General features: G+C 45.2%; 1 protein-coding gene across 1 annotated transcript in view; it reads left to right on the plus strand.

The window, feature by feature from the left end:
* Positions 1 to 7255: 7255 nt before the first annotated feature.
* Positions 7256 to 25545, plus strand: part of NCBP3 (nuclear cap binding subunit 3) — a 34111-nt gene continuing 15821 nt past the window's right edge. The window contains exons 1-7 of the mRNA XM_082678746.1: positions 7256 to 7446; positions 9411 to 9476; positions 11376 to 11481; positions 20312 to 20437; positions 22283 to 22411; positions 22623 to 22699; positions 23442 to 23550. Of these exons, the coding sequence (XP_082534872.1) occupies positions 7264 to 7446; positions 9411 to 9476; positions 11376 to 11481; positions 20312 to 20437; positions 22283 to 22411; positions 22623 to 22699; positions 23442 to 23550 (796 nt within the window). The 5' untranslated portion in view covers positions 7256 to 7263. The remainder of the gene's footprint in view (positions 7447 to 9410; positions 9477 to 11375; positions 11482 to 20311; positions 20438 to 22282; positions 22412 to 22622; positions 22700 to 23441; positions 23551 to 25545) is intronic.

Genomic DNA, 25545 nt, shown 5'->3' on the forward strand with positions numbered 1-25545 from the left:
ACAAGGGATGGACAGACTCCATAAGAGTGTTTTAAAAATTAACTTCCTAGGAAGTGAGTTAAAAATAATAAAAGCCCTTTCCTGAGTTAAAACAAAACAACCCCCCAAAGCTTGGTATATGTACCTTTTCTGCATCTGAGTGTGGCTTTGCTAACTTTTCTGCAGGGGTCTGAGTAGGGCAATAGTGGAGGAGCTCTGGGGGTGGGAGAGGGAGGGAGGGAGGGTTGATTTGGAGGGGGAGGGGCTACAGTCCAGGATGTGGCTCAGTCTCCTGGGTAGGTCCTGTGGCCCCTCCTTGGGAAGAACAGGGTGTTTGGGAGCCAGTGCGTGGCCCGTCAGGGCATCCTGCCTGTTTTGCAGGGGCCCAGGGAGGCCAGGGTCTGGTCCTTGGGAGCCACTGCTACTCCTCATGGGGCAGAAGTCCCAAGTGAAGGCTCACAGGAGTCCCTGTGATACAGGCCAGTGTCCTCCCAGTGCCCCCTTAGCCTTGGGCACTGGTACTAACTGTTTGGACCTGGCAGCTCCCTGCTCGTAGGAGGCTTCTCCATGGCCATGATAAGAAAAGTCATCTTTGAAGTCAGATAGCCTTCATCTTGAATCCCAGCTTTGCCATGTAATAGCTGTGTGCCCTTTGCAGGTCATCAGAGGAGTCTCAGCTTCCTTGTTGGTACAATGCAGACAATATCGGCACCTCCTCATGGGGCTCTTGTGAGGTGAAATGAGGCATTTGTGCCAAGCATCTGACATAGTGCTTGGTACATAGTAAGTACTCAGCAAGTGAGACCCTTGAAAAGCAACCCAAAGACCTTTCTGCCTCTGGGGCTGCCTGAAGCCAGCCTTAGAGACCCGAAGCGCAACACGTCCTGCATGACTGGTATTTGCTCATCTGCAGAACTCCTCACCAGGTGCTACTGGAGACCAGCCGGAAGGAGATCAAGCCAGAGGCTGCCCATCATGGTGATCAGTTTTTCTATCTGAGAAATGGAGACCAAAGCTGCTGCTGCCTGTTTCCTGGTCATCCTGCAAAGGTCCCATGAGAGCTACACCAAGCCCTCTGTGGGAGGGGGTCCTGGCCGCCAGGCAGAAGTTCCCCAAACGCCACTCCCTCCCGACCCTCGCTGTCCCTCAGTTTTGGACCCACCACCTCTCGCTTCCTTACTGGTCTCTGGCTTGGTCCTCAGTGCTCCAATCCATCCTCTTACAAGCTGCCAGAGTGGTCTTTGGGCACCCACCGGACCACGCCCACCCCTCTCAGTGCTCAGCCCGGGGTTTGAGGCCATTGCCATTAGCCTCCCAGGCCTCCCTGGACGCTCTCCTGACCCATGCCCCGCCCACCCTCCCTCCAGCCACTTCTTGCTCCCCACGGCTCTTCAGACTCACTCACCCACTACTCCCAGACACGGCTATCCCCCACCCCTGCCTCTGTTCATCAGTGTCAGCCCCACCCTCCAAGGCCTATTCTGCAGTCGGGAAAGATCCTCAGGTTGGTTCATCCCAGGTGTTGGTCACCAAACCTCGTGCCTGGGTTTGACAGTACAGATTGTCACGCACAGGAGCTTCGAATAGGACCACGATGTCATTTCACCACGAGGACAGCCACTCTACGTGGCACGCTAAGGTAGGGAAACTGAGGCTCGGAGTCACACAGCGAGTTAGGGAAGAGCCAGACCAGAGCCCAGGCCTCCTGCCCACACCCCCACGCAGGTTCCCACGTCAGTGGCTGGGAAAACCCGAGAGCCCAGCGTACGGGGAAGGACACCTGCGAAGATGGGAGATGGAGGTTGCGCTCCCAGGCCTAACTACACGGGGAAGCTGAGCCCAGGCCAGGGTGTCCAGCTGAAGGCTCGGGGCAGTGTGAGGTTTGCCCTGGGAGGTTCTGGTTCCTCGCGGAGAATGTCTCTGGGCTCCGGATCCCACAGGAACTTTGCCCGGTCTCTCCTCCCCCCAACCTCTATCATCCTATATGGTCTCAGCCTGAAGGAGAGGAGGGATGGGTGGTCAGGGCCACTGAGGGTTCCAGTTTTCCCAGGGGAACACCCAGATGCACTGGGACTCATATATACACGTCACAGGTTATAGATTCCCTCCCCTGCCCACAGGCTGGCACACCTACGCAACCTCCCCTTGGGCAAACAAGCAGGCCTGTCTATGGGGCTGCCTCCTGGGCCACTGGGGATCCACTGAGGGAGGCTGGGGAGTCATGCGGTGGATGGTACTGGGCCCTGGGGGTCAACTGAGGCCCAGAAGGAGACCAGGAGGGGCTGGGAGGAGACTGTCCTCTGTCTCACCTGCAGAATAAAGCCCTGGCCGCTCCCTGCACTGCTTCAGCCTCCTGACGGACTGGGTGTCCATGGCTTAAATGACCACCTCCTGTCCCTGGTCCCTTCCTGCGCGCGCGCGCGCGCGCGCGCACACACACACACACACACACACACACACACACACACACACACACAGACTGACCTGGATCTGCCCTCTGAGGTCTCAGATACATCCACTTCTCCAGCTAGCATGACCCAGGGAACAAAGTCTGGGACCTCTCACTCTCCAGGGCAGCTGCCAGTTCCCACCCAGGTTGGGCTGACAGTTTATCATTAGCCCATGCCAGCTCTGTGGTCAACTTCCATGCTCTCCCCACTGCCTAGGCCCCCACCATCTCCAGGTCACCTCCTCCAGGAAGCCTTCCCTGGTCCACAGCCCCAGAGGCACCCTTGGCATGTGGTCTGATGTCTGGTTCATCTCCTATAAGACTGGAAACAAGGCCCAGGGATTGCAGCCTTACCTACCGGCTGAGTCACTTTCACAACTTGTTATCTGTCTACTCACTGATCCGCCATGATGAAGACCATTGGAAAAGCATCTCTCAACTGAATCGCAAGAGTGGGACTTTCCCTCTGGGAACCCAATTCTCTCCACCTGATCCCTAGTAAGCCTCTTCGCTAGCCTGTATATCTCTGGCCTTCTCTGTTCTTCCCTCCCTGCTCCTCAGCCTGCAAACTAGCTCAGGTCTTCCCTTAACTATTTCCCAATTTCCACCGCCTTGGCTTTCTGAAGGCTGCTGTCCCACACTCCCAGGCATACAGGAAGAGCCCCTCCTGGCTTCTCTCTCAGATGCCATCTGCGCAGACTCCTTCTTCCCTGTTACTTCCTGGCTCAGTGTGTCCCGTCCCCAGCAGCGCTGGTCCCTGCTTGCTCTGGTCACAGTGGCTGATGCTCTCTGCACTGAGAGCCCTTTGACAACCCCTCCCCCCAGTCCTTTGGTCTCCCCAAGACCTTCCCTTCCCCATGGCCTAGGCACAGGTCCACACTGCAGGAATGGAACCACAACAATGGGGAACCGCAAGATGGGAAGGGGCTAGTTAAACTTCTTCGCCCTCGGTCTCCCCCAAGCGCAGGGGATCAGCCTTGAGGCACAGAGCTTTCACAGGAGAGGATCCACATGCCCTCAGGTGCTCTCATCTTCTTTCAGGTAATCTTGCCAACATCCACCCACCTCCCTGGGAAATGCACCCCAAAGCTGAGAGAGCTCCCAGCTGTAGTCTGCCCTCTCCCATTCCCAGTTCAGTGTAAACATCAGTTATCAACCTGGCTACATGCTAAAATCTCCCAGGGAGCTTTTAAAAAATCATCCACCCTTAGAGATTCTGATTTATTTTGGTCTGGAATGTAGTCTGGGTGTCAAGGTTTTGTTGTTGTTGTTGTTGTTTTAACAAACAGACTTTATTTTTTGGAACAGTTTTAGGTTGACAGAAAAAATGAGTAGGAAGTAGAGTCCCATACACCCTCTCACCTGCCTCTCCTGCCCCCCAGTTTCCCCTGTTAGTAACATTTGCCTTAGTGTGGTACTTTTTTTTTTTTAAAGGTGGCTATATGACATAATGTATTTTTAAAAAATGTTATTTATTTTTTTATTCTGGGCTGCATTGGGTCTTTGTTGCTGTGCGTGGGCTTTCTCTAGTTGCGGTAAGTGGGGGCTTCTCTTGTTGCGGAGCATGGGCTCTAGGCGTGCGGGCTTCGGTAGTTGGGGCACGCGGGCTCCAGAGTGCAGGCTCAGTAGTTGTGGTGCATGGGATTAGTTGCTCCGTGGCATGTGGGACCTTCCCGGACCAGGGCTCGAACCCGTGTCCCCTGCATTGGCAGGCGGATTCTTAACCACTGCGCCACCAGGGAAGTCCTGTCTGTGACACTTGATCACTTCTTTTATGAAACTCTCCAGTCTGTCTCAGTATCCCACTCTCCTGGTTTCTTCTATGAATAGAAAATTATCCAGACATCGGAAATAAGAAAAAGGAATAGGAAAAATAGCCACACTGATGTTGTTTCAGTATAGTGCTGGCTGCTCTCTAACATGCCTGTTCCACCTGGGATCATCTCATTCTCTAGGGAAGGGTACCCTGGTTTGACTTCCGATTTACTATTGATTAGGGTATTTTACAACTCTGTAAGGGCAGAGGTTAATTTATAGAAAATTCACAATGAGCAAATAATTCTTTTTTTAAATTTATTTCTTTTGAGTAAATAATTCTTGTCCAATAGTAATGCAAATTTTTTCTGTCTGGTAGAAAAGGGAACCCCAAAGGTTACAGTTTCTTGCCTTGCAGAGCATTAACCTCTGTGGTTAAATCCATTTCAATATTCCTTTGATTGACCAACTTGGTATTCATGCTCAAATTCTCTTTTGAGCTAGTCTTAATATCTTCCTGGGGACTTCCCTGGTGATGCAGTGGTTGGGAATCCGCCTGCCAATACAGGAGACGTGGGTTCGAGCCCTGATCCGGGAAGATCCCACATGCCGCGGAGCGGCTAAGCCCGTGTGCCACAACTGCTGAGTCTGCGCTCTAGAGCCTGTGAGCCACAACTACTGAGCCCACACGCCTAGAGCCCGTGCTCCACAATAAGAGAAGCCACCGCAATGAGAAGCCCGCCCGCATGCCTCAACGAAGAGTAGCCCCTGCTCGCCGCAACTAGAGAAAGCCTGCGCACAGCAATGAAGACCCAATGCAGGGTCTCCCTGGTGGCGCAGTGGTTAAGAATCCGCCCGCCAATGCAGGAGACACGGGTTCGAGCCCTGGTCTGGGAAGATCCCACATGCCGCGGAGCAACTAAGCCCGTGCGCCACAGCTACTGAGCCTGTGCTCTAGAGCCCGCGAACCACGACTACTGAGCCTGTGTGCCACAACTACTGAAGCCCGCGCGGCTAGAGCCCGTGCTCTGCAACAAGAGAAGCCACCACAATGAGAAGCCCACGCACCCCAATGAAGAGTAGCCCCTGCTCGCTGCATCCAGAGAAAAGCCCGCGTGCAGCAAGGAAGACACAACACAGCCAAAAAATAAAATCAATTTATTTTAAAAAAAGACCCAATGCAGCCAAAAATAAATACATAAATAAATAAATTTATAAAATCTTACTGATGTCCTCATTCATTAATGAGGATTAAAAGCTTTGACGTGTTCATTTAATATTTGGGAGTCATGTTTTTTAACTTTTTTGAAAATTGTTCTTTGCCGCTACTAGTGTTGTGACCTCACCTCAGCAGGCTGCACTGAGGAAAGGAAGGGGCGGTGGGGGTGAGTTAGGTGAACAGAAAGGTACAGGCATCAAGGGCTTTTCTGACAGGAGTCTAGGACCCCTGGTGTTTGCTGGATGCCCTGGCTTGCCCTGGATTCCTGATTCTCATGCCAGCCAGAGGTCCCCCAGGGAGCTGGTTCTCCTCTAAACTGTGCTGAATTGCAATGCCTGAGTCCTCGAGGCTCTTACCCTGCAGGGACAGGGGCCTGCGCAAACTTCTCTGCTGGCCTCCTGATGTCCATAGCTGAGGAGGGATTGCTTCCTCCTCTCCCCATGCCCCACCCCCTCAGGCCTATGGAATACATGTAATGGCGTGGTCTGTGACTGTGGCCCAAAGCTGGCCAGCTAAGCACAAACTTTCTTTAAAATGTTCTTTAAAATTCATGCAAGTGCATTCCATACATTTAACCCAATCTTGTAACTACTATGTGTCCCTTTCATCAAGGAAAACTAGCCCCCTAAAGAGCTCCATCTCGTGTTTGCTCTGTTTTAGACCATATTTTAAAAAAAGCAAAACCAACCAAACAAAGAACTATGATGTACTGTACCCCTTCTGTTTGATCCTGTATCTACATATAATTATCTCATTTAAGCCTCACAACCTCCCAGGGTGGGTAATGACCCATTTTACTGATGAAGAAATTGAAATTCCAAAGGGTTAAGTAGCTTGCCCAAGGTCACATGTGGTGTAAGGGGCGGAGCCAGCCAGCTTGAGACCCAGGTGTGTCTGATATTGATCATGTTCTCCCTTGGTTTATAATTATTTGCTTCTCCATTGTCAGAGCTGGTAAGGCCTTGGAGACCCTAGGATCCCACCTCCACCCTCCTCAGATGGGAAGACAGGACCAGAAAGGGGTCAGAACTAGCCCAAGGTAACACGTGGAGGAAGGTGCAAAATCAGGACTCGAAGCAAAAACTGACCAGTGGCGCCCTCTGGAAGCCTAGAGGACACTCCCTCTCTCCCAACCAGGTTCTTGTTAGAAATGTCCGCAAGAAACCATGCTCAGAAGTCTCCAGTAGACTGAGCCCTTGGGAGACACGAAATTAGCGTTCAAGCTCACTACCCTCTTGGAGTCTCAATTTTGCGGTATGTAAAATGGGCCAACTATTGGGAAACTTGAGACAAAGGTTGTCAAGGCAAGTGCATTGTAAACCTACAGACTTGCCCAGAAGTGACAGACCAAGGCTCATTCTGGTTGCCAAGGCTCACATCCGGATTTTGTCCTTTAAATAGCCTGTCACCTTGGGTAAATTTCAATGCCTCAGTTTCCTCAAATGTGAAATGGGGATAGTAAAAGTAGAAACTTCATAGGGTTGTTGTAAGGATTCAAGCACTTGGAACAGTCACTGGCAGGTAATGATAATTCAGTAAAATTAGCTTTGATTACAAGTTTACTGCTCAAGGTGTAGCTATTTTCTAAGCCCAGACTGTAGCGAACTGCTCCAGGCCCCGCAGGGGGGCGGCCCTCCAGCAGGCCCTGCCTCCGTTCCCACTCGGTCCCGCCTCCTCTTCACCAGATCCCGCTCCAGCCGTCCAGGGTTCCTCCCACCACCAGAGGGCGTAGGCGCTGAAGAGAGCCTTCTAGCCGCAGCAGGCGACGCTCTAGGTAGCGGCTGCTCTGTGGCCTGTGGCAGTGGCGCTCTAGCCCGCGGTGTGCGGGGCGAGCTCTCAGTGGTGCGGCCGGCGGGCGGCGATGGCGGCCGTACGGGGCCTGCGAGTGTCGGTGAAGGCGGAGGTCCCGGCGGGGCCGGCCTTGGGGCCCCCGTCGCCTGAAGCAGAGTCAGGTTTGGACCGCGGCGAGCCGGAGCCCATGGAGGTGGAGGAGGGCGAGCTGGAGGTCGTGCCGGTTCGGCGCTCGCTAAAGGAACTGATCCCGGTACGGGCGGGGGGCGGGGGCGAGGGCGAGGAGGAGGTCGCTGAGCGAGTGTCCCGCGCCGGTGGGGGCCGGAAGGGGAGGTGGCCGGGGCTGGGGGAAGTCTGGGGAAGGGATGAGGGGGGCGAGCGCCCGGGGGGCGGGGGCGCCAGGCTTGAGCAGAAACGGGCAGCAAGAGAAAGGACGCTGGGGCGCCCGGAAATGGGTGTTGAGAGGGCTGGAGGAGTTGGGGAAGAGCTGGGGGGTAGTTGAGGACACCCCCTTCGCTGCTCCTCGGAGTCAGTCTGTGCAAGAGTGTGAATGAGGAGGGGTTGGGCTTATCTGGGGGCTTGAGATAAAGGGCGAGCCCCGGGCGGGAACAGAACCAGGAGCGGCCCAGAAGGAACTGTCGAGTGGCGCGGGCATCCCGGTCTCTTTGTGGGTCCTACTCCGGTGGAGCTGGTGTCTGTTAAACATAGCACTCGCGGTTTCCTTTGGGAGAGCTGGGCTTGTCAGCTGCAGAAACTCTGTGTTTCTGTTGTGACTTGAGGGTCATCTTGTCCCCGCGCGGCTCCGCTGTTACACCGTGGCTCCAGGATCTCAGCCCTTAATGAAAACAAAACATCAGTGAACCAGCAGTGGTCCTTGGTCCCTCTTTTATCACAATGGGGATGCTGAGAGGTGTTTTTGCTTTTGGTTTGGTGGTCTTGTGTCCGGTTCTTAGGGCTGGTCTCAGGCCTGCATGGCTTCTCTCATGTACTTAATTTCTCACCTAACATGGACTACTTTTTAGCACATGTCTGCTAGTCTTGCTTTTAAATTAAGATTATGGAAAAAGATTTTTTAAAAAAAGGTAAGAGCACTAAAGACAGTAAATTATAGTGACTCTGGCAACAACAACTAACATAGTGGCATTTTACCATTTACTACATTATATCATTTAAAATATCACTGTGGTTGTGAAGTAGGTGTTATCATCCCTTCATTCCTTCAGTTCAACATGTACTTATTGCGTCCCCCACTTAGTGCCAGCCACAGCCCTAGGCACTTGACCAAGATCAAGACCAGACTGTGTCCTGGAGTTTATGTTCCAGTTGGGGGGACACAAGTAAACTAATAATTTACGGTAGTGGTGAGTGCTGTGGAGAGAATAAAGCATGTTAATGGGATGGAAGTGTGCAGAGGGCAGGGAGGGTGTGCAGAGCAGGAAGCAGAATGGCATAGGATGGTCAGGAAAGTCCTCTGAGATGGTGAAATTTAAGCTGAACCCTAAGTGACAAAAAGGAGCCATCCATGTGAAGATGTGGAAGAGAGCGTTCCCAGCAGGGGCAACAGTAAGTGCAGAGGCTCTGAGATGGGCACGAGATTGTTTTGTTGGAGAAAGGTAAAGTTCTGTAGCACAAGTGGGAGAGCAGTTAAAAGAGGTCAGAAAGGTAGGCGGATACCACAGAGGAAACCTAGGCCCAGAGAGGCCAAAGGAATTGTACAGTGTCATGTAATCAGTGAACGTCAGAGATGTGATTTGAGTCCCCAGGCTTCCAAATCCCATCCTATTTTCATTGCACTGTGCTGTGTTTTCCCCAGAAGGTCGAGGTGAGTCCTGACTTTCTGCATTTTGGTGAAGACTTGTGCTCCATCTGGTGGCCTGGCACAATGAATTTGTCCAGTCTGGGTTGGGGAGATAAGTGACTGTGCATCATCTTGGATATTTTTCATGAACGCCTTTAGATTTTCATTTACACGGATACCTTCAGTAGATGGAATTACTTTAGGTTGTGGATAGGCCTAGAAAAGCCTTCTTGGTATAGTAGTTGATTGCTACATGGAGTCACTGGGACAGGCTTCCCCATAATATGAGGTTGTCAGGGCGGGGGAAGGATTGCTGAAAAGAATGACTGTCCAGAAGGAATGGGTTGTCAGGCTGTTGTTTATCATGTGCTTGTCGTCGGTTGCTCGTTAGCAATTCTCACCCATCCCCTTCTTGTTAGGACACAAGCAGAAGATATGAAAACAAGGCTGGCAGCTTCATCACTGGAATCGATGTCACCTCCAAGGTAAGACAGACCATGATTAATTTATTCATTTTGAGAAGCAGGTGAACTTAATGAACAGATCTCTAGGAGAACAGCAATTATTCTTTACCTCCTTTTTTCTTTTGTTGTTGGATTGAAACTTTTTTTTAGGTTTAAATTTTGTGTTATACCGTGATGCCTTCATGCATCCTGAGAACATTCAGACAGCATTTGTGTGTTGTTGAATCCATGAGAAGATATAATCACTGTACCTAGATGCCTGTAATTAACCATGTTCAAGAAAAAGTTCTGCACTGGAGTGCTTTTTTTATGCTGTCCATTCTTTAAAAATGTGTAAACTGTTTCCACTTTAAATGAAGCAAAACGTGAAAGTGCCTTGCACATAGTAAGCCCTTGGTAAATGTCTTTATTCCTCACTGGTTGAGGCCGAGAAAAATACGATTTCCTGAATGTGTGTGTGTGGCTAGACTTTGAAGGCCAAGTGGACTGAATTATTCCCAGTACCTGGGAGTATTGCCTTTTATCTAGTGATTGCTGTTACTAGATTACCAGCTTCACTGTAACTCTTCACAGAACGAAACATATTATTTTCTTTACAATAAACAGTTGATACTTATTTGTTGCTTTAATTGTTGATGATATTCAGCTTAAACATTGTTTCTGATTTTAATGTGTGCAATTAAGTTTCAAACAGAGTTTAAGTTACAATTCTGAATAAATAATACTGTGTTACTATATTGGATGTGTGAAAGCAAAAATAAAAATAAGTATGTCATGCTAACTTTTTTGTGTTTTATCTGGGTCTCAATCTCTGATTGCTTAAAGGCCAAAAGAAATAACTGATCATCTTTTTTGACAAGAAAATAGAATAAAGTGAAGATGTTTTCTTTTTGTAATTGAAAAAGAAGTATACAGTACTCTTCTTAAGCCCACACCATTTGCCATTATATGAAACAAATATATGGGGGAAAGGGTGGTAGCCAAGAATTGGTACTTCAGTCTTATTAAAGGAAGGTAGATTAGTTGTTTCCACTGGGAAAACTTAAGTGAAGAAAATTAGCATAACTATTGGGAAATAACAGAATTGTTGCTGCTTTACCAATCCCCACAAGCTTTCTATAGTCAGACCTTCAATTAGTGTGGCAAAGTCAATATACAATTAGTGAAGCTTCCTAAAAGCTATCAGAAACCCATAGTTGGACCTGGATTTATTTTACCTCCTGGAAAAAAAATTTAGGAAACTGATTGTTTTGTTTTTTAGAGAGCATCAATGCTTCTTGTCACTTATAGATGAAAACTGGCAATTCCGTGGGCACAAGTTTAGAATAGAGGAGAGAGTTTCTTTGCTTCAATGTTATTTTCAAATGCAGAAAAAGCTTTAGGGAGTGGACTGCTCAGGCAGACATAATGTGATAGGTGTGATTACCATGCACACAGACTTTGTGAAATGGGGGTGGTGGTGGGGCTTCTAGAAATAGTACTGAGATCAGAAGATCTGCCCCTTATTAGCTGAAGTGCCTCTAGCAAACCTTTTAACTTTCTTTGTGCCTCAGTTTCTGCACCTGAAAAATTGGAATGTTAAGATTGTTTAGTTACAATTTGTTTACATGATTCCTAATAATAAATGTCAAACCATTATTCATTACTCACTGAATCAACAAATATTCATTGAATTCCTGCTGTGTCCCAGATAACAGTGATAGGCAATGAATCATTGTAGAGATTATTACAAATTATAGCACTATTAGTGTATACCCTCCCAGTCATTGACTGTGAATATCTAGTTCTTTGCAAAAATTATTAAAGGCACAATGTTGCTTATTTCTTCTAAGTTACTTGTCACTGATGCATCATTTTGTGTTTGTGATTTAACTTTCCTCTTCCATGTTTCACTTCTTTGGCTTTTTCTATACCTTCTAGGAAGCAATTGAAAAGAAAGAACAGCGAGCTAAGCGCTTCCATTTTCGCTCAGAAGTAAATCTTGCCCAAAGAAATGTAGCCTTGGACCGAGACATGATGAAGAAAGGTACAGGGTGTTCGGGGGGAATTTTTCCACATTTTCCCAGAGAATGACTTCTCCCTGCCAGGGCCTCATGCTTCTGGCCTTGCCTTGCGTGTCCAGTCCTCATCCAGATACTGCCTAAGGAAGGAACTGGTGAATTCCCCATTTCTGAGGTGACCTGTTAAAGTTGAGCTGCATTAGCTGTCTCTCAGATGTCAGAGCTGGGAAGAAGGAGATTGTCTTCTCTGAGAAGCCCCAGAGAACGTCACCTAGTTGGAGGCAGAGCTGAGATTAGAACTGTGCTTTTATGGACTCTTACTCATTTTCTGCTTTTAACATAGAAGTGTTAACTTTTCTTTGCCTTTAAATATAGTGGGAGTGTATCACAGTGAGACTGTCTTTTAGGGGAGTCAGATTGGTTGGGGGGATACCATTAATACTTCAGTTGATACAGGCTTGTGATTTTATTTTATTTTTGTGTTTTGTTAGGGTAAGTATCATGCTTCCTGAAATTCACCCTGAATTATCACATCTAGTAATCTACCCCAGTTTTCGAAAGCAATTTATAAATAGAGGGGAAAATTATTATTACCCTTTTAGTGAGTTCACAGTCATATTTATTATTCCATAAATGCAAATGACCGCCCTCTGTTGTATTTGCAAATTTGGGATTTGTGAAGGGCTTAATAGGCAGCCTTCTGAATGCATGTTAAAGGTCTATGCTCTGCTGTGTGAGTTTCTCTAGGCTTGCTTGTTTGATAAAAACATGTCGAATGAATGAAAGAATAGCGACTATTTGTTGGGAACTTGCTCTCTTACCAGGCACTGTGTTAATTAGCGGGTTACATATTTGTTTCGTACTCATTTCTCACAACAACCCCATGAGGAATGTATTTTTATCCCTATTTTACAAAGGAAACAGGCCCAAAGAAGTTAAATAAATGCCCAGGTTTACATAGCTAGTAAAAGTAGAGTCAGGGTTAGAACCTGATAAACCAGATAAACCCTGACTCTAAAGCCTTGCTCTTAACTGCTTTGCTCTGTTGCCTTACAATATATGATATGATCCCAGAGACCCAAACCTCCTTCCACGCCAGTGGGCAGAGTGGCTCGGATGCAGAGCTCAACTCTTGGAGCTGCTTTACTCCTTTTTTCTGCATAATGAGTTCAGTTTGGAAATACGACCTTGCTTCCCTTGCAGGCCAGGCGTCCAGGCATCTGCTTGAGTGGATTTTTCTGTTTCAGGAAAAGTCCTGTGAAGGCATAGGCATTCATGTGCCTGCACGGTCTAGACCCAGGCAGATGTCGGAGGCCTTTCTTACAGCTCCACCTTGAAAGCCCCCCTGTTTCCTTCTAGTCCCATAAGCAGTCCTTGTGACATCTTGCTTCTGACCTTGCTCATGCCGGTCACTCTGTTGATTTGCCCCTCCCTGTCCCACGCTTTTTCTGGTTCAGATGTCACTGCCTCTGCGAAGCATCCCTAATTACTCACTTCAGCCTCTCTTCCCACCTGTGTTGGGGCTCTTCAGAGTGCTGAGCCCTCCTGGGATCGTCTCAGTTCCTTAGTGAATGCGGGCGAGTTAGTGAACCTTTTTAGGTCTCACTTTCCTTGTTGTAAAATGGGAATAGGATACCTTCCTGAAAATGATCACTTTCGGGGTTAAATTTTAATTAAAAAAAATGTTTTTTTGAAAAGTAATCCCGATCTCATGGTTTTAAAGATTCTCTTAAAAACAATAGATCTGCCTGGAATGTCAGTTGCTCATTACAACCTGTTTTTTGATCCAGGAAGCAGCATGGTTTTGGAGTGTGTTCTTGAACTCCAGAGAACCCTGCTGCCTTTCCCAGATCAATTTAAATTAGAGTGGGGGAATGGGTTTGGATAGATCTCAAAGATAGTTATTATTTTTATATCTCCTCAGGTAATTCTAATGTGCAGTCAGGATTGAGAACCACTGGTGTTGTGGTTAAGAGCGTGGTTTCTGAAGTCTGACTGCCTGTATTCAAATCCTGACTTGTCACTTTCTAGCTCTTTGACCTTAGGTAAGTTGTTTAGCCTCTAAGAACCTCAGTTTCCTCATCTGGAAAGGCAGGTTAACGTTAGTTCTTATAGGGTGGTTGGGAGGCTCTGACAAAATGTTATGATTCTTAGAGTGGTGTCTGGCATATAGTAAATGTTAGTTATTATTATTATCTGGCATTCTCCATCTTCCAAACAGTCATCTAAGTGGTCCAGCCTCTTGGGAGAATGGGGACATTGGAATAAGCATCTTGATTCCTGCAGCCACAGTAGGTGTCAAGTTATTTCTTCTTATTAATATCAACAGTAATAAAATACACCATTTGATAAATGCTTACTATGTGCCAATCACTCTGCTATGTGGTTAGCTTATCTTCCAACAACCCTGTTGCAGGGAACGTATTTATCATTTCTGTTTTACTGGTGAGGAAAGTAAGGTGCTGAGAGGTTGAGAAACTTGCTCAAGGTCCCACAGGTAGTAAGTAGCAAGGCTGGGATTCGAAGGCTGGTCTGACTGAAGCCTGTGTTCCTAATCTCTCTGCCAGCTTCAGGGATGTGGTTTGGGATGCGCTGCACTAGACCAGTCCTCATCAAGAGTAACTCGCTACTTTTGAGTGACAGTGTCAGGCAGCTTCTCTTTATCTCCAAGATCAAAGCTCTCATGGTTGGAAAGGACCTTAGAGGTCATCTGGATCCCTCCTCCTGCCCAGTGCTGCAGGCCTTTCGGCAAAGTTCCCCGTGGTCCTTTGGCCTCTGCCTGAACATTTCCTAGTGGTGGCATGAGAACTATTTATGAAGCAGTCAGTTTTTTTGTTTTTGTTTTAATTAAGGCATACACACTGTTTATTTATTTATCTTTCTTTCTTTCTTTTTTTTTTTGGCCGCACCCTGTGGCATGTGAGATTTTAGTTCCCCAACCAGGGATCGGATCTGTGCCCCCTGCAATGGAAGCATGCGTAGTCTTAACCACTGGACCTCCAGGGAAGTCCCCACGGTCTTGTTTTTGGATACTTCTTCATGTTGAACAAAAATTGCTTTCTAGTAATTTCTGTCTATTAGTTACTGTGTAACTCTTAGAACAACATTAAGTCCTTTCCTCATTCACACAGTAACTCTTCAGGTGAAGGAATGGACAGCCCATTCCCTGAACTTTCTTATGTGGCATGACTTTCTGGTCTCCCTCCTATAGACCCTTCCCAGTTTCTAAACGTCCTTCATCAGATGAGGTACAGATCCCAGATTTGGTTGGATTCGTGCAGTGCATGGCAGGACTCTGACCACGGTTTCTGTCCCAGCCATTTCATAGTAGTCATCTTCTAGTCAACCAAAGCACCAGTTGTTTCCCTCAGGAATTGCGCCTATCAAAACAGTCTTTCTCATCTTGTATTTGAGACATTTTAAAAAGTTGCCTTTTTATTTATCCCTATTAAATTATATCTTGATTTCAAGACTCCATTTCAGCTTACGGAGTTAATTTTCATCTTGACTCTGCCTTTCAACATTTTAGCTGCACTCCTCACTTTGTTATGCATGGCTTCTGCATCTTTATCCAGCTGTTGGTAAATGTCAGACAGGATAATCCCGTATCATGCCATGACACACAGATGCATCAATTATAGTCTTATTCTATTATCAGGCCCACCTATCATTTTATTGTCATGGGGAACTAGATTACGCGCCTTAATAAACTTGAGATAGAACATGTCTGTGGTATTCTTTGAATTTCTTGGCCTGCTAATCCAATCAAAAAAGAAAAGAGTTTAGCTGGCTTGCTTCTTAGTGAACTCATGTCATTTCCTATGGGAAAGACTTAAGTTTCTTAAGGGATCAGAGATTCTGTCTGATAAGCTATTTTTTAAAAATTTCAGAGAATGACAATCTTTTGCATTGTTTGGGAATTTCTCTTTTCCTCTTTTCTGAAAATCAGTACAGAATTAGTCCTTCTCAAGGCTTTAAGGTACCTCGTTCCTCCCCTGCAACTTTTTAGAGATTACTGCCTAATTCTGAAATCACTGCTTTGTGTTTTGGTTAGTACAGTGGGGCGTAATTCTAGATTAGAAGACTTAAATCTATTAAAACTATTTCTAAAGCCCTTCTTGTCACCTATCTTGGGTTTTAGTTCTTACTTAATGATAGCTATTCTACTGCCCTTTAGTAGTACAGCAAAATAGATCAACAGTTCTGCCCTTTTCCCCAAAGCAACGTTGCTCGAAACACTTGGGAAAAAAACCACCATTCCCCCCCGCCCCCCCCACCTCACCGTGCCGCTTGGCTTGTAGGATCTTAGTTCCCTGACCTGGGATTTAACCCGGGGCCATGGCAATGAAAGCGCCGAGTCCTAACCACTGGACCACCAGGGAAGTCCCCCATTGGCATTTTTTTTTTTTTTTGCGGTACGAGGACCTCTCACTGGTGTGGCCTCTCCCGTTGCGGAGCACAGGCTCCGGACGTGCAGGCTCAGTGGCCATGGCTCACGGGCCCAGCCGCTCCGCGGCATGTGGGATCTTCCCGGACCGGGGCACGAACCCGTATCCCCTGCATCGGCAGGTGGACTCTCAACCACTGCGCCACCAGGGAAGCCCCCACCATTGGCATTTTTGATGAGCCTATTTGCTCTGGACTGTAACCTTTTCTTCATTAGATGTTAGACAAACAATTTGTGTCCACCAAAGAAAATTTGGAAAGTAAAGTAAGAAGAAAAGTTGCCCACAGTGCACCACCCAGATGCAGTCATTGTCAACATTTTGTGCATTTCCTTCTAATCTTTTCTGGGTATGGACTTTATTTTTGCTTTTCGCTTTGTGGTCCTGCTGCTTTCTTCCTTTCCACTTGACAGTCTGTCATCAGCATTTTCCATGTTATCATAGAGCCTGATGTAGTCTTTCAGACTCGTGCATTTCTTACATTTCTTCTCTTATACTGGTAATTTACCCTTTATCTGTCTCCCATATGTGTTCTTTGGTGAGTTGTGCTCACCTAAGCTTTGTTGCTTTCTCTTTTCTTGGGATCACCTCTCATACTCTGAGTTACTGTATTTAGTGTCTTCCAAATTTTTTGATCATCCTAATCTGAGGCTTTGAAATTGGCTACTTTTTCTCTGGATTTTCAGAAATCTGCTTTCTTAAAGACTTGAGTTTTGTGTCCTACGACCTGTCATTCATTGTCTTCTCTCCTGTTGGAAAATCCAAGATGATTCCCTCACCACCTTGCTTGTAGTCAACACTCAGTAAATGCCCAGTTCTCATTCCCCAGTTCATTTGTTCACTGCCACCTCAGCAGTTAGTCCTTTCTTATCATCTGGGAATAAATCTAGGCGCCTTCTTTGTTGCTTTGTTTTATTTTAAGCAGTGACATTGGCAGGCTTCCATCAGATCTTAAGCTTGTCTCATATATGATTAAATCCTTCATATCAGCATCTCCTACAAGATTTTCTTCTGCCTGCTCCTCAGTCTGATTCCTCTACCCTCACCAGGAGCTGTTCTTGTTGTTTACCCTCTTCAAAACCATCTCTTTACTTCCCAAAGGATTTTTTCCTCCAAAATCATGGCTTTTAGCTTGAAGAACTGAGAAGGTCCCCTGGGCTACCTCTTCAGTTTCCCATCCTGCGTGGTAGAGTTACTCTGCATGTCCAGTGTGGACATCCATCTCATTTGGGGTTCTGTTCATTGTTGCACCGCTGGTCACTAATAAGGACTTGCTAAGGATTCATAAGTCTTTTTTTTTTTTTTGGCCGCATCATGCAGCATGCGGGATCTTAGTTCCCTGAGCAGGGATTGAACTCATCCCCTCAGCAGTGGAAGCACAGATTCTTAACCACTGGACCACCAGGGAAGTCCTAGGATTCATAAGTCTTGATGGTATCTCTGTCTTCATGAATCTGAGTTGGCAGGAAGATACTTACCTGATTTATTCTGCCCACACCTAATGGGCTCCCATTAAACCTGTCTTTTACTCTTCAAAATGACAAAAAAAAAAATTAAAAAGAGCTTTTATCTGAAAGTATTCACATGTATTTCAAGTTCATTTGTTTTAAATAAAATATATGACATATAAAAACATACTTAGGAGTAATGGATGCTGAATTCTTTTTTTTTTTTAATTAATTTATTTTTTTGACTGTGTTGTGTCTTCATTGCTGCACGTGGGCTTTCTCTAGTTGCGGAGAGCAGGGGCTACTCTTTGTTGCGCAGGCTTCTCATTGCAGTGGCTTGTCTTGTTGCGGAGCACGGGCTCTAGGCGCGCGGGCTTCAGTAATTGTGGCACGCGAGCTCAGTAGTTGTGGTGCAGGGGCTTAGTTGCTCCGTGGCATGTGGGATCTTCCCGGACCAGGGCTCGAACCTGTGTCCCCTGCATTGGCAGGCGGATTCTTAACCACTGCGCCACCAGGGAAGTCCCAGATGCTGACTTCTTGACAGAACTACTTTGGAGAAGCTCGGGGAGGAAGGGACGTGGAGAGCTTACACAGGCCCTAGGGGGTTTTTTTGTTTGTTTTTGTTTTTAAATTTATTTATTTTATTTATTTATTTTTGGCTGCGTTGGGTCTTCGTTGCTGCGCACGGGCTTTCCTCTAGTTGTGGCAAGTGGGGGCTACTCTTCGTTGCGGTGCGCGGGCTTCTCATTGCAGTGGCTTCTCTTGTTGCAGGGCATGCGCTCTAGGCACCCAGGCTTCAGGAGTTGTGGCTCACAGGCTCAGGAGTTGTGGCTCGCGGGCTCTAGAGCACAGGCTCAGTAGTTGTGGCGCATGGGCTTAGTTGCTCTGCGGCATGTGGGATCTTCCCAGACCAGGGCTCAAACCCGTGTCCCCTGCACTGGCAGGCGGATTCTTAACCACTGCACCACCAGGGAAGCCCGGGCCCTAGTTTTATATATAGTGTTTTATTTGCCTCAAATCTTTTTTTTTTTTTTTTTTTTTGTGGTACGCGGGCTTCTCACTGTTGTGGCCTCTCCCGTTGCGGAGCACAGGCTCTGGACGCACAGGCTCAACGGCCATGGCTCACGGGCCCAGCCGCTCCACGGCATGTGGGATCTTCCCGGACCGGGTCACGAACCTGTGTCCCCTGCATCGGCAGGCGGACTCTTAACCACTGCACCACCAGGGAAGCCTTATTTGCCTCAAATCTTTTTAAGAATTTAAGCGTAAAGCTAGGTGGTGGATATACAGGTATTTTAAAAATATTTTTTCTTTGTTGATATATTTGTGTATTTCACAATTAAAAAGATTAAATGAGATAATGTGCTTAAAGTATTTAGTAAAAAACACAATTCTGCTAAGGGTGAGGTTCCTTTAGACCACAGCCTTCAACGTTTCTTCCTTCCCAGAGGTAACAGCTCTTATCAGTGTGGAGTGAATTATTCCAGAGTTTCTTCTATGTATTTGTGTACACAAATATATATCCTTAGAAAATATATGGTGATATTTATGTTTTAATATTTTTAATGTATGTATTTTTCTGCAGCTTTTTTTCACTCAGTAATGTGTCATAGAATCTTTCCATGGTATATAATAAATTATCTCATTGTTTTTAACTGCTTAATATTCTATAATATGGATAAACCATGATTCATTTAATATGGATAAACCATAATTTATTACTCTGATAGCTACTGGGTTATTAAAATAGTGCTGCAACAAACATCTTTGTGTGGACCACTCTGTGAACCCATGTGTGTTTAGGATAGATACTGAAGAGAATTCCTTTGCGTATAGGGCATGTGCTAAGTTACATTTGTAATAGACACTCCTAGTTGCCCTTCAGAGTGGCTGTGGCAGTTCACACTCCCACCAGCAGAGGGAGGGGCTCTTTCCTCCACACTGCCACCAATTGATACTAAAAGACATGAATTAAAAACATAGTCAGTGGGCTTCCCTGATGGCACAGTGGTTAAGAATCCACCTGCCAATGTAGGGGACACGGGTTCAAGCCCTGGTCCGGGAAGATCCCACATGCTGCGGAGCAACTAAGCCCATGCGCCACAACTACTGAGTCTGTGTTCTAGAGCCTGTGAGCCACAACTACTGAAGCCCGCGTGCCTAGAGCCTGTGCTCCGCAACAAGAGAAGCCACCGCAATGAGAAGCCCACGCACCGCAACGAAGAGTAGCCCCCGCTCGCCGCAACTAGAGAAAGCCCGTGTGCAGCAACGAAGACCCAACGCAGCCAAAAATAAATAAATTAAAAAAACAAACAAACAAAAAAACCTGGTCAATGAAAACTGATACCTTGTTTTAAGGTGGATTATCCTGATAGTAGTGAGGTCAACCATCTCTTCATGTTTATTGGCCTTTTCTGTTTCTTTTTGTGTGGATTGCCTGCCCATGTCCTCTGCTCATGTCCTCTGCTCATGTCCTCTGCCCATTTTTATTTGGGGCCGTCATTTTCTATTGATTTGTAGGATTTCTTTGCTCTACTTTCATACTTTGCTTTACATCCAGGGGCAGTGTCTCTTCTTCTCAGAACTGTCTTGACTATCGCACATTTCTCATTGACATATCTTTAAAAAATTTTAGAATCAGTGTATCAAGTTCAATGAATAACCCTGTTGAATTCGGTATTGCTTTTATTATTACAGGTCATTTTGAGACGAGGTATCATGTATATAATCAACACCATTTGTTTAATCTTCCTCAGCCTAATAAGCCCATTCTGAATAGTCGTTTATTTAATGCTATTGATGTGTGATAAAAATTAAAATAGTTTACCTTACTGTCAAGTCTCATTTTCTTTTGAAATAATTATTATCTCTTTCAGCATATTTCTTTTTAAAATACCTATTATCTGAACTGTTACAACGGGCTACTGGTGGATTGTGCAACAGCAGGTGTCTTGTTTTTCTAGCAATCCCCAAAGTGAGACTGGAGACAATCTACATTTGCGGCGTAGATGAGATGAGTACCCAGGATGTCTTTTCCTATTTTAAAGAATATCCTCCGGCCCACATTGAGTGGTTGGATGATACCTCCTGTAAGTAACCCAGGTTACTTGAATATGCTTTTGTTTATGATATTAAAAGAATTTTTGCCATCTCAAATGGTGAATGATTTTGGCCAGACTATGTCTAACCTCTGCCTTTAGCCTAGGAGAGAAAAAATTGCTCACTGCTGAGAACCAGAGTGCGTTAACCAGTCTGCCAGATCGTACTCCATGCGTATTCTAAGTCAGCTCAGAGGTGGTTACCCGGCCTCTAGGAGGATGGTTGTTGGCAGCTGAGTCCAGGGTACATGACTGAGGCCTCTCTTAACACCCACAGTTTCCCAACAAAGGGGTGGGTCCAACTGCATAGACTTGGGGCTGCATTTTCAGGGCTTTAGACTTTGTCATTGCAACTTGCCATACAGCTTTTCAGAGGGCTATCTCTGACCTAGAACTAGACCAGAACCCTCTGACACAGTGCCAGACCTCTCATCTCTGCTTGCTTTGGACTGTGTTTTCTGGAGCTTCATCTGCTGGCCCTAATCTGGGGACTGTTCCACTTGTGAGCTAACTGTAATTTTTAACTTGCGTCCCCTCTCCAAGTCTGGCCTGACCTTTGGTACCCACTCTGCTGGCTTCTTGTCTTGTCTCACTTCTAGTCTGGCTTTACTTTCTGCCAGTGTGCTGACCTGCTTTTCCCGGCTGCTTTCTTAGATGTTAATTCGTTGAAAGAAGAAGAAGCATGACTGAGTAAAAGTTTTTCTCCTTTTTTCTTTTTTCTTAACTTAGACCATCCAAATCAGGGAATGGCAAGCCTTTTTTATAAAGGGCTGGATGATAAATATTGTAGGCTTTGCAGGCCATACAGTCTCTGTGGAATCTACCCAGCTTTGCCGTTGTAGCGTGAAAGCAGCTATAGACAATATAACTGAATGAGCCTGGCTGTTCTCTGTAGAACTTTGTTTACAAAAACAGGTGGCAGGTGTGTAGTTTATTATACGTTAGTTATAACTAAATAAAGCCGGTTCAAGTATAAATAGATAAATGGATGGGTGATGGATGGATGGATGAATGAATCAATGATAGCAGGTGGTGGGCTGGATTTGCTAACGCCTGATTTATCTAATTAAAACTGTAGCTAAGGGATGTTAGAGTCAGAGGAACCCTTAGAATCATCCAGTTCACCTATCTCGTATTGTACATCAGAAACTGAGAAACAGAAGCGGGAGGTTATTTGCTCAAGACCATGTGGCGTATTATTAACAAAGATGAGGCTCTTTAGACTTTCATTTCCCAAACTGAGATACAGGAGTAACATAAGTTTGAGAAGCGCTGCTTTAAAGTTAAACTTCTCAAAAACCTTTTCTTGCTAACTTCTCTTAAAGAAGCAAATTAAATTGATTGCTGCAAAGCCAGGTGGCTGTCACGCCTCCATTCTATATATCCCATGGATGCCATCGTCACCCACACTTCACAGTAGGGAAACATCATTTAGCATGTCTGGATAACAAGGAACAGCAGAGGGCTTCCATGTAGGGGGCAGTAGAATAAAGGATAATCTAAATTTATTTGAGAATTTTCACCATCATCATCATCAAGAACTGCTAACACTTATGTATAACAGCCACTGTATGCCAGGCAGTTTTAATATACAGAACCCCTTTTCATGGAATACTTGACCATTATTTTGTGGACCCAGTTTGGGAATGTAGCTCTAGGTTGATTTTATCAAAGAAGTTTTACTACCAGGTTCTGTAGTTCCTTTCATTAGTTGGTGTGTACATTTACTGATGCCAGTCCATAGCTGAATGAGACTTTAGCAGTGAATATGATGTAGTCTCTGTTCTCAAGAAACTTAACCATTTGGATGTGATGTAACGTGTTATCTTATTTTAGGTAATGTGGTTTGGTTGGATGAAATGACAGCCACACGAGCCCTTATCAATATGAGTTCCCTGCCAGCCCTGGATAAGATAAGAAGCAGGGATGCCAATGAGGACAAGTCGTCTGAGAAAAGTAAAAAAGGTAACTGACCACAAAGGAGGGACTTTGGGGCTAAAAGTCCTGTCCTTTACAACTTGAGTTTCTGTGCAGTGTTCTATAGCATCTCATCGCCAGTTATTTCTGAAATAAGCTGTGATGCTTTGGATCATTAGTAAAGAGGAGGAGAAAATATTAGACTTAGCATGCATGAGATGGAGTTAAGATTCATCTTGTCCCTCACGTTCCGTTTTAGACAAGCAGGAAGACAGTTCCGACGACGATGAGGCTGAAGAAGGAGAAGTTGAAGATGAGAACGCAAGTGATGTAGAGGTCAGTGAGAGGGCAAAGGTGTCTGTAAGGTTTCACTGTAAACAACTGCTTACTGTCTTGATATTTAAGCCTTAAAGACTTAATACAGTACGTTGTGTTCCTCCTCTGGCTTTCACCATTATACCTCCTGAGGGGGCACCAGGCTCTTGGCCTTTAAGTTCGTGTGGCTATAATGAATGATTCATCTTGAGATCTTAGTACTCACACTTCTGTATGAAAGGAAATGGTTTTATTGAGAAATCCTTTGAAATGCTATCAAATCAGTAAAATTAAGGAATAGCAAGTAATGGCATATTTCCTAATGGCATATGTACTGTTGTTGGAAATATTAAAGTGTATTCATTTTAAAATTATTTATTAAATGCCTACCATATACCAAATTCTAGGTGCTGGGGGTATAGCGTCCAGCAAAACAAAGTCCTTACCCTGTCGGAGCCTACATTCTAGTGGGGTAGACAGACAATACACTGATACACAGATATGTAATATAATGTCAGGAAGTGATGAGTGCTGTGAAGAAAAGTAAAGAAGGGTAAGCAGATAGAGAATGATGGAGACGATTCTTTTAGACAAGGTGGTCAGGGAAGACCTCTGACTTAGACATCCTGCAGAGGAACTGGTGCTGTAATGCTGATGGGTATTAGTAAAGGTAGATTGCTTTCTTAATCAGTGGTAACTTTGCTGCTGAATGAATATGAAAAAGGCTTTAATTTTTATGTCGAAAATGCTCTTTTTCCTTAAGTTGGACACGTTGTCTCAGGTAGAAGAAGAATCTCTGCTAAGAAATGATCTTCGTCCAGCGAACAAACTTGCCAAAGGAAATAGGTTATTCATGAGGTTTGCTACAAAAGGTAAATGATAATTGGTATTGATTTTTATTTTTTATTGATTTTTATTTTTAATCAAAGTGATTTTTATTGAGTGACACCTCTCTTGAATCAGAACCTAGGTCAAGTAATCTCAAAGATCCTTCAAACTGTAATATTCTGTGCTTATAAAATCAATGACTTGCTGCCTGAGTTGGAATTTCACACATTGAAAGTGAATATTAGTTATCTGTACACTTTTGTGGTTTCTAGCTAAAGTAAGTTATTTTCTGTCAAAGCTGGTTTGTCCCATGTGCTTTTCAGCCAGTTTATCATCTGAACTATGAAAACTTTAAAATTGTATTTTAGGTATCATAGCAATACCTTCCTGGACATTGCTAGTAGCGCCATTCAACTCTAATTCTCTAAAGAATTAAATAAAAAGCCTCTTAACAATTCATAAGGCTTTTTACACATAATGATTTGGGTACACATTAATAATGTGTGTGTGGTGGTGGGGGTTGAGTCAGTTGAGAGTTAATTGGAAATGACAACTCTTCACCCCTGAATACTTCAGTAAGTATTTCTGAAGAACAAGGACTTGGTTTTACACACAGTTATCAAAATCAGGGAACTTAGCATTAATACAATACTGTTACCTAATTCGGAGCCCACGTTCAGATTGTACCAGCTCCCCACTCTGTATATTTAAACTACCTGGGGGAAGAAAAAACTACCTGGCACACAGTGAGTGCTGTGTCAGTGTTAAGAGTTCATGCTGCTGCTGCTGCTGACAATGATGATTATCAAATACATTTGGATTATTCTTTATACTACTCCCCCACTGAACTAGGATCCACTCTAGGCCTGGGTGTTTAAGTCTGCCGTGTCGCCTTAGTCTCCCTGAATATGGAACTACTCCTTTGTTTTCCTTGACTGGGACATTTTTAAAGAGGATAGGCTCATTATTTTATAGGCTGCCCCTTAGTTTGTCTGATGTCTCCTAATTAAATTCGGGTTGTGCGTTTATACCACAGACGTGACATTGTGTCATTTTCAGTGCATCATGTCAGGAGGCACATTGTATTTATTTATCCCCTTCCTGAGGATGTTAGCTTTTATCACTTGGTTAAGGTAATGATTGCCAGGTTTCTCCACTATAAAGTTACTCTTTTTCCATTTATAATTTAAAGGTTTGTGGGGAGATGCTTTGAGGTTATGTAAATAGCCTGTTCCTCATCCAACTTCCATGCCGTAGCTTTAGATCCATTGATGACTTTTTAGCTCTCTCATTTATTAGTTGGCAGTCTGCCGTAAGGAAGAGCTTTCCCTTTTTACCCATTTGTTTATGTATTTACTTATCTTTTTTACTTATATCAGTTTAGATTCATGGAGTTTTATTCAATGGGTTATCATCCATTTTATCATTATTTTGATTCACAAATTATTTTGGATTTGGCAAGTAGAGCCTCTTCAAACTGTGTTCTTGTGACACGCCTTCATGATTCTTTGAGTTCTTTCTTTATGGCACAATAAAACATCTTGTTTTGCCAGACTCAACTTGTACTTTCCCTGCCCCAGATCTGGAATCAGCCATTTCTCCAGGGAGCTGGTGGGCATGCTTTTTGTAGGGTGCACATTCTGGTTTGTGACACCAAGTTTATCTCTAGCACTGGGTACATTCTCATTGGTGTTCATCCCTTGCGTTCAGTGAGTGCCCAGGGAGCTGTCAAGAGACCTTTATATTATGAAAATATGTGTGCTCACTGACCACCTTTTCTTCCTGTTAACTGGCATTTTAACTTGATAAATGGGGTCTTGTCTTCATTTACTTATTCGAGGGACCATTTGTGTGCATTCTGGATATATGGTGCTGTGCTGTTTTCCTTAAGCCATTTTGAGGAACATCACGGTAAACTGGAAAAAAAATGGTTTGCCAAATACATGGACCTGTGTATAATCTGTTTCTTTGACCCTGATTCTGTGTTATTGAAGTGTTGTCATTCAAAAGTGAGTATCATCTTTCAGGGGGCAGTGAAA

This window comes from Grampus griseus, assembly GCF_964374135.1.
Source record: "Grampus griseus genome assembly, chromosome: 20".
Classification (NCBI taxonomy): Eukaryota; Metazoa; Chordata; class Mammalia; order Artiodactyla; family Delphinidae; genus Grampus; species Grampus griseus.